This window comes from Prunus mume, linkage group LG2 (genome assembly GCF_029339155.1).
Source record: "Prunus mume cultivar Tortuosa linkage group LG2, ASM2933915v1, whole genome shotgun sequence".
NCBI lineage: Eukaryota > Viridiplantae > Streptophyta > Magnoliopsida > Rosales > Rosaceae > Prunus > Prunus mume.
Window position 1 is genome coordinate 18,132,913 of NC_142699.1, and position 9,961 is coordinate 18,142,873.

The following is a 9,961-nucleotide window of genomic DNA, read 5'->3' on the forward strand; positions in this document are numbered from 1 at the left end:
TGAGTGGTGTTTCCAGGTGAGATTTGAAAATTCCCTCTTTATTTATGAATTTGTTTGAAATTTGTATATGGGTTTTTGCTTGGAAATGTTTGAAATTGATATGATTTACCAAGTATTTGAATATATTTACAATGAATTCAAGTTAGCCAAGGTTTAGATTAATGCATCTTTATGGTTTGTGTTGATTGAGCTTAATTATGCCTGCAAAATGTTCGATGGGTGGCTTCACAGAGCTTCTCATTAGTTTTTGTTAAGAACTGATCCTCTCTGCAAATTTTTTAAATTTATTTATAAACTTAGTTGTGGTTGTATTTCTCCCCACTTAACTTGTGGCTAATGGTCTTTGTACCTAATTTATGAACACAATTATCTTTTCTCTCTAAAAAAAACCTTGGCAATTTGGGATATAGCTGTGTGAGCTACTGCTCGTCATGAGTTTTTCTTCGAATCAAAGAGTTATAGTTAGAGTTTCACTTCTCTTTAATATGAGAAATCATAACGAAAAATAATGAAAGAGCTTATAAACTCAGGTGAATTCCCTTAAATTTTCAACGTGAGACAAATATAAAGGTTCTACCCCAAAATCAATTGTTGAAATTGGGAACTTATAAAATGATGCACGGAATAAATCGTGAAAAGAGGGGATCGAGATTTTCGAGTTTAAGTTCCACCAAAAGATGCATCATTTCGCAATTTCTATTCATCATTAATTCGTTTTTTCATGTAATTTTTGTCATTTATAAAATTCGACATACTTGAATTGAAACATTGAAATTATTAATTGCCAAAATTTAAATGATGGAGATTTAAATTCTTTCATTTAAAAATTCTATGCAATTTTCAATTCCTTCATCAAAACCGAGGGTTATGAGTCTATAAAACAAAAAGGGAAATTAATGGTAACTTGCAAATGGAAGAATATTACAAACTAATTAGCCTACCTCATAGATGAATGAGTTTAGGGGGTCCGGATTGGATCGTTTTTACTCAAAATCATAACCGAACCAATTACAATATAACGATTTTCTGCGGTTTAATTTTGACAAAAATCATGGGGGAAATTGAACCAAACTAAACCAATTTAGGACTGTTTGGTTTAGACTGAACCCAATTTTCTTTCCTTTTCCATTTTTTCAACATAATTAACCCAATTGCAACAAAAAAATTCACAAATTGCTACATTATTATTATTATTATTATTTTATTTTTCATTTTCTAGCACATATCAAACAATTCTACAACTCAACATCTGATAAAACTTCAAATTTCTATAACTAATTTAGCTACAATTCAAATATCAATAACTACAAAGGTCTATCAAACTTCAAATTCAACATCCATATCTAATTATAAACTGATCAATGGTGATGGAATATTGTAGGTGTAGCAAGCAGAAAGGAGACAATAACACACATACCATGGATACCAGTAAAATAGCTCAACTGGGGTTTCCTCCGTTTAAAAAGCTTGAAAAGATGTTTGATGACTGCGTCGCAAGTTTCCAAGAGAAGGGATTTCTATGAATTGCTCAACGCTTTTGTGTGTTCCAAGTGTTGTTTGTATGCTACGATGTAGTAAATGTAGCGTTACCCCACCCTCGATAAATATATGAGCATAATTGCTTGCTTTCTCCAATCTTGAGTTCAAGTGCCCGATCTATATAAGCTCACAAGAAGGTTAAGTTACAAAGCAGAATCCTGGTGTGTGTTTTGTTTGTTTTCTTTTTCCTTTTTTTACTTTTCTTATTATTCAGTTTTCCCTTTTGGTTGGTCAAAGTTTATATATATTTTTCTGTTCAGCTTTTGACTGGCAAGTTTTAATAATGGCTTTTCATAGAATGTATGATTTTTCTAGGTATCTACAACAATGCCAGAATTCACAACCCCAACATGCATAAAACAGTTAGGAAACTGCTTCCCTCCTCCTCTCTCCTTCTTGCAAATCACAATTTCACATATGTACAAAGTAATTCATCAAAATACAAAAAGAGAAATTTATGCATGCATGTATATGCATATCACACTGCTATTATCAAAATGTAGAATCTCCTACTTACGTGATAAGAAGAGAAGTATTTTCCAAAAAGTTATTATTAGTGTGACCAAAACCATGAAAAATTATAGAGTAATATAATATCACCGCGTTATCCAGTAATGCTCTTATTCAAAATCTGCCACGTGTCCCTTTTAAACAGAAAAATAAAATATATAAAACCAGAAATGTCCCTAAACATTAAACCAGAAATCTTCAACAACATCTCTTATGACAACAACCTACTAGTGAAAGAAGGGTAATAATTGATGTCACGGGCAAACAAATAAATGTTTTTGTTGTTGTTGTTGATATGTTAATTTTTTTCAACCACTTTTTGATGTTGGTATTATTGAGGGGGATGGCAGCCAAGGGGCTCTGCAGTGCTAGGTAGGCAGATTGCCGACAGGAGTACCCAGTTTTTCAACTTGTTTTTTAAATCTATTTAAATAATTTTATTCAGGGCAAAGTTGGAAGATAAAGTCCAAGTATAAATCTATTTTATTTTTCTATTTAAAAAGAACATGTGTCAAATTTTGAATGAAAGTATTATTAATTGACGTGGTGATACTATATCACTCTATAATTACTCAAAAACCTTGGCGACCTGGGATACAGCTGTGTAACTGCTGCTGGTCAATGGTCATGGGTTTTTCTGCTAACAAAAAGGCCAGAGTCAGTCAGACTTTCACTTGTCTTTAATACGAGTGTGATTAGAATGAAAAATCACTCGTTCTCAGCTGCCACTGCCAGCCCCTATCTCATTAATGGCACAAACATCATTATTAACAATTGTTAATTACGTTACCATTCCTATAGCATGATCGCCACCACGAACGTTTTTCTTCTTCTTTAATGTTAAAATAAAAAGGAAAACGCATTTATTCGCATTCCATACCAGTTGCGAGCAAGAGCAAGCAAAGTTTGTGCTCTTTAATTTTAGTTTGAAGCCTTCAAGCTTCAAGCCTACCTTGAGCGTTTCGTTTTTTCCACAACCTAAACCCATTAACCTAAAACCTCTTTTCTTCTTCTTCAAACGTCTTCGACAACGTGTAGAGAAAAATATGGCTAAACCAACACCCGTCAAACAAAACAGCCTTAATTCTAGAAATAAGATGCTAGAAGTAGCTCGAGACCTGATCAATTATTTGTTTGGCTTTCAGTTAACATTAGGGGCACAACAAACCAAGAATTAATCAAGCATCTTTAGCCATAAGAAACGGGAAAAGAGTCTCCTCCTTTTTCGTAAATAACTGATATGACAAAGTCAGCAAAACAACCAGCCCCCCCGACTTATTAATTAGCTTTAATTGATATAATTAAGCTTAAATGACTTTGTGACAAAATTTAAGCTTGGTGACTCATAACGCATAGGTTACGAAAGCGATTGACGCCAAACACACACACACACCCCCTATTACTTTATGGCTGCATCCATCATAGATATCACTGTATAATGTCCCAATAATTGCTTCTCTAACCCTATTTGTCAAAACTAAAGTCCACTTGACATGTTTAATTCAACCCTAAACATTGGGCAATAACACAAATTGGAAATTGGACAAGAAAATTACAACATACAAAATTTGCTCTACCCACTAGTGGCATTGAGTTGATGGGTGCACCATCTGTAGCATGTAGCAACAAATTCTTCTTGAATCACTGAGATTTTTCCCTTTTATCGCTATCGTTGTAATTTGATATCTGAAATTCAAATGACACGCTCAAATTTCCATATAATTTTGTGACAGGATAAGTATGTGGGATGTAAAGAGGTATTTTGAATGAAATTTGCAGGAATTTGATAAAATTTATAACATATCTTTGAATTGCGGGTGATGAATTACATACACCAAAAATGACTAGTGCCCGTAACGCTACTGGATGTTCACTTAAGAGCACATGACCAAGAAACAGACGCATTGAAGCTGTGTCACCAAACACCCCATGGTTAGTGAATGGAGCCACTGATGAGTTGGACCAAAGGTGGCTGAGGGGTGCAATTGGATTACAGCTAGCTCAAAAGGAATTGAAAGATATCATCTTTTTACTCTGCCTCTAGTTGAAGATATACTTTGTTTGGCAAAAGAAATCCAATCCAGGCCCCACATCTTCTGCTACAACATTCAGTACGTTTTTGAGAAGAATAGAACCAAAAAGCTTGGGAGAAGCAAAGGGCTTCACTCTTTGGTATCTTATCCCATAGAAACAGAGGACCAGTTAGATAAACAAAGGAAAATAGAAAAGTCCCCATCTCCATTGGTATCAAAGAATTTTCTTGGCAATAACTACTACTGAAAAGACTTGAGAATAAAGGAGAGCACGAGGCTTGTGCTTCTTCAACGGACAGGATTCACACAAAGGGCCATGGAGACATGAACAAAGAATTAAAAGCAGTTGCAGAAGACATTAATGAACGGCAACACCAGCAGAGATAAGATAATACAAATCAAATTGAAACATTGAACATCATTTAAAACAAAACTCTGAATTAGGTAAAGCAAATATTCATTGTAAAAACTCATGTTCATTACTACATCACGGAGAAAAGAAAGAGAGAAAATAGAGGACATTTGCAATTTTGCAGAGACTCCTCTGCTTCAGATAAACGTAAACCCTTTTCTGCTACAAAAAAATATGACTACCCTTGGACGGCTCGAATAGCACAAGAAAACCCAAGGACTCGCACTCAGCACCCAGCACACTACAATGCCGCTCATTTCTCTCTAAATCTTCTCTATAACCAACGAATAAATTAAACCCTCACATAAAACCACTCATTCTCAAAAACTCATGTTAGAATTCCTGAGATTTCACCTATTTGCTGCAAAATCATAACTGATAATATTAATAATTATAATAAGAAGAGGCTAAACTTAGATACTCCTAGCTGCAAAACTTATTGGCATGCTATGTTGAGGGGTTCATCCAACCAACAAGAGATATCATCCTTCCCAAGATCCTCGAAGTAAAAGTCAGGAAGACTGGTAGGCTCATAGCCATCAATCCCACCAATCTGGACATCCTCAATGCTGCTGAACTCGTTGAAGAACTTGCCAAACTCCTCCAAGCAAAGCGAGTCAAGCTCCGGTCCCAGGCTAAGTTCATTCTCAAATGGAAGCGAGCCCAAAGGATCATCCAGAAAACCCAAGTCGGGTATTTGCAGCTCTCCAAGATCAGGAGAATCATCGACGACCTCCTTCTCCAAATCAACAACATTTCCAATGTTATTGGAAGCCGAAGTCTCCAAATCAAGAACCGAAGAAGGAGACCTTCGAGACAAGGCAGAGTCAGAGTCCTCGGAAGAAACAGGTTGTTGGATGTTGGCGTAGGACATATGAGACACAACGGCAGACGATGAGGTGTTGTTGCTTTTCTCAGAGCTGGCGGCCGGAGCAGCTGTTTCCCTGGCCCACAGTTCTTCGAGCTCAAGCCTCTTGGCCTCATAGGCCTTGGAAGCATCCTCTGGGGTGTTGAAAGTACCCAACCAGGTACGACGCCCTTTGAAAGGGTCACGAATCTCAGCGGCCCATTTTCCCCATTTCCTTTGCCTTACACCTCTGAAAGGTGAAGATGACTGTCTCCTTGAAGTTCTTGCGAAAAACCCCACCTTGGGTTTTGGGGTTTTGACTCCATTGTTGCTGTCTTGACATGAACTCTCGGGCTCGACGACGACCTTAGCTGAAGGGGTGAAAATGGGATGAAGATTGATTTCATGAACTATTCGTTTTGGTTTTTTAACATAGCTTCTCCCCCTCCCTTCATCTTCGCTCGAAGATGATTCATCAGTAGCATCAGGATCGTAACAGATAATACGAACTTTCCTCACCTTCTTGGAGTCTTCAGCAGGAAATCGGTCTTCCTTAAACTTTCTGAAACCATTTCGCTGATTCAGCTGTTGCTTCCGAGGCTCCGGCATATTCGGAAACCGGCTAAAAGAAAACTACCGTCTCTCCAAAACCCCTCAAAAATACCCAGAAAATAAAAAGGTGAAGAAAACAAAATTAAACTTGAGATTTGAGATCAGGGTGGTGGTATTAAGTTAGATCCCCTCTCAGGAATAAGAAGAGGAAAGAAAATCGTTTTATATGAAAAGCCCCAAAGTATTGTAATCCAGTACAAGTCCTGCATATTGAAAAACAGAAACAGCGAGGTAAGATTTAGAACAACCAAAAAATGAAAAACCCACAAGGGTTTAGCCGAGGTTTTTCAAGAAATTAGCAAAAACCCACACACCTTTTTGGTCTCAAACTCATCGAAACAGATGAAATCACCGGGTTCAATCTCTGCCGGAACCAGCAGAGAAGCATAAAGCAGATGGCAAGGTACGCAGAGAAAGAAGATGAAGTCAAAATCCAGAGCTTCAACAGAGCCCCAATCACAGCCAAAGCAAAGCTAGCCGACATAAATCTCTCTACACAGCCTCCTTTCACTCTCTGTTCCTCAGAGCAAACCCAAAACCCTTCCTGTTGTTTGTGTATTAACTCTGGAGGAGAGAGCCAAAGCAAAAAGGAGATTGTTAGAGGCAGTGATAGCTAAGATATAGCACTCCAGCAATACCCAAAAGCTCAGAGCTTGGGTCAAAAGGTGAGAGGATTAGGAATCTATGGCCACGATTTTCTCTCACAAAAACGTGCCAGAGAGTGGTTAAATAGTTATTATCGATTTTACAGTCCAGTTGTAGAGACCGCCTCAGATGTACACACAGTACAGACTACGGAGACATAAAAAAATGACCTTCAGAGATTCAACAAAGCAAAAATCTCCATGGATTTTAAAAAGCCTATTTATTCAAAATCCCAGATAGAAAATTAAATATATAAATCCATATTGCAGATACCTTTGTTTCTTTGCTTTCTTTCTTGTTTAATAATCTATTCTTCACGTCTCTTTCTCTGCCTGCCTTACAGATGCAGTGTTGGCCCTGTCTCACACTCCCTCTCTCTCTCTCTCACTCTCAATCTGCTCTCCTACAAGGCCATGCTTCTCTTCCTTTCCTATGCGGTCAAAAGTATGATATTAAAATGAATTTTTTATAATACTGATTTCTTTTTTGGAAATTTAAATATATGGAAGGAGGTGATCAGCTGGCATGGGCCTTGGCCTTGGCCCATACATGATGCATGACCATCCAATCTCAGGTTCATGCATATCATATGCCACAGTCCCACTCGACAGCTGTGTTCCACACTTTCCAATCGTACGGCTCTGGTTGGCGTATCGGGCAGTGGTTAGCTGGAAGAGACACTCCGCGCAGAGACTCTGTACGTTTATCGAGCGAATGCTGATCCACGCGCTTCTTGCGAGCGTGGGTGGCTATGCGGTTTTGTTTTGCAAACGCCGCGCCGCGAGTCGGCAACAGGAAATTTATTGTGCCGTGGAGCGATTATTTAGGTTTCTCAGCTATTTTCAGACGCTAAAATAGGAATCGATATTTGACATATTTACGAGAGATATGGACTATATCTTATTTAGGTATGAAGTTGATTTTGGTTTTTACTTTCCTCCGGAGACAAATCTTATGAAATCAGAAATTAAATACAATTGGACTTTAGTAAATAAAAAGATTAAAAATTAGCATACATGGGTCAGATTATATTTCAATCAAAATTTATGTTCAAAGTCAACACTAGACAAAGCAAAATATGCGATTTTAAACAAATACGTAAATAAAAATAAACTTGATTGAGGTGTCTTCTCACTTTTGATTATATGATTCAAGATCAGGTTTTATGTCCCATTGTATATTATCAATAAAATCCACTCATATTGTTAACATTCCTATCAAATATAAAATAAAAATACATTAGTGAATTCCCCTACCCTACATGTTAACCTGATATATTCGAGATGTTGAAGTCAACAAAAACCATTTATAGATTATTTTTTTTTGATCTTTCCTATTTAAAAGGATGAGAGTATACTAACTTACACATATTAAACGCAATGACCTTTCCTATTTATAGATATTTTGACCCCAAAAAAATTTGATCATTTACATATTTACTGCTTCACCTCAATATAAAAACTTCAATTGTTTCAACACATCTCATAATCTCAAATATATCAAACAAATCTTTTGAAAATGGAAGTTGCATAACAAAATTTCTTGAAGCAGGCCACACAATAATATGATACATTGAAGCTGTTGAGTAATTAATCAGTTTACTTATCAATTAATGAAATTAATACACAATTTAATTCCCCCAAAAAAGAAATTAATTGAATTTAGAAAACTAATTTATTTTTGAACGACTTACTTAACTTCCAGGAAATATGTATTTAAATGTGCCATTAGATAATTTAGAATAATATTTTCCACAAAAAAGGGAAGAAGGGATAATTTACAATAATAAAAAAAATCAAAATAAAAAAAGTGGATTTCCCCAATCAACGGAAACCTCGGTGGGAGCAGAGCAAATGATGAAACCGACCTCATCATAACATAACTAATTTGCTGATTATTTTTTTGATAAGAACAATTTCCTGATTATGCTAATTAGAAATGTGATATTCATTTTTTTAACAATGTGTGGGTCCTGATGGGATTGCCATTCCAAGAGCACACACACCACGTGACCATGTGCAGATCGAATTTCGAAAGCAGCAAAAGTTGATCCGACGGTCCGTACGCTTGCCTGCCCAAGAAAAAAAATGGCTGTCCCACATCCCAACCTACCCATTGAGTTTTTGGGCACTGGTAGGTGGAGCACACTCCACTGAGCCACTGACTTTAAGACCAATAGATCGTCGCCCATCTGTCCGTTGGATATTCAAGATCAACGGTCCCTATCATATGATGCATAACTTATCATGGGAATGCATGCATCCGATTTCCTATATGTTTGATGTATGTATGTATGTATGTATGTATGTATGGATGGATGCATGGAAATGACGCATGCTAAGTTGACCGAAAGAAAGGGATGTCAGAGGAGAGGAGGCCAAGTGCGTTACGCAAATTGCGATGAGTGGACCGAAGCGGGAGGGATGGCTTCCGTTTCCCGCCAAAGGTGCCGACGTACCCCACCAGCCCTTTTTTTCCCGCCAAAGGACCCATTTTTGCAGGTCCGGCTTTGAACGACAGAATGCCACGCGTACTGCGGTTGAGACAAGTGTATCCCGCTCTTGGGTGCATGCTTGCCAGATCTTTCGCGGAAAGTGACCGCGCATCGCCTACATTTCCCTGTACCAAAAGGTAATTGCAATATTTATTTTCGGGTTTGAGATTTGGATTAATTAATTAATTTCTTATTTTATAATTGCAATATTTATTTTCTTGAGTTTTTTTATAATTTCGGTTTGGGGTTTGGGATTTGGTAACAGGTTTGCTCAATTTTAGAAATTGTAAATAGAAAGTGTGACAATTATAAATATAAAGTTATTTAATTTTGGGTTTGCTTTGCAGTTGCAAAGACAGGACAAGTGGACACACCCTACGCTATTTGCAAGTTACAAGGCAGGCTATGAACTCTGCAACGCCCTTGTAGGCGAGATATCTTAGGAAGTTTCTTGATGTTGATGTGGATGTTGATGTTGTTGAGGGAGCAGAGTACATTGACAGAATTCAATTGTCCAATGCTCTGTCCTTAATCAATGGCAAAGAGGACTTCAACTTGACTTTCAACGTTTTAATTTTACTTGGTTTTATGGTTGAGACTTTTAACTTCGATTGTTTAAGAAAAAGATGTTGATTGATACCAAATTTGACTTGTCAGCCTAGCCTTGGTTAAATCTTCAGAATCTGTGGTTCCGAGTTTTGATTTGTCATTGGCGGCCTCCAAGGAATTTGCAGTCACAAAAGATTTATCGGAAAACATTTTTGACGAAAATATTAGTGAAGGTTGCGTCCTCCCTTTCTGAAACCAAATCCAAATCTTTTGACCAGTGCAGTGCAGTGACCAAAAGAAAACTGAGCTTCTAGACCAAG

The 9,961-nt window shown here is 37.2% G+C and overlaps 1 protein-coding gene across 1 annotated transcript; it reads right to left on the reverse strand.

The window, feature by feature from the left end:
* Positions 1-4,522: 4,522 nt before the first annotated feature.
* LOC103341646 (ethylene-responsive transcription factor ERF118-like) lies at positions 4,523-6,093 on the reverse strand. The gene has a single exon (XM_089046063.1). The coding sequence runs from the start codon at positions 5,948-5,950 to the stop codon at positions 4,931-4,933; it is 1,020 nt and encodes a 339-aa protein (XP_088902189.1). The 5' UTR covers positions 5,951-6,093; the 3' UTR covers positions 4,523-4,930.
* Positions 6,094-9,961: the final 3,868 nt, after the last annotated feature.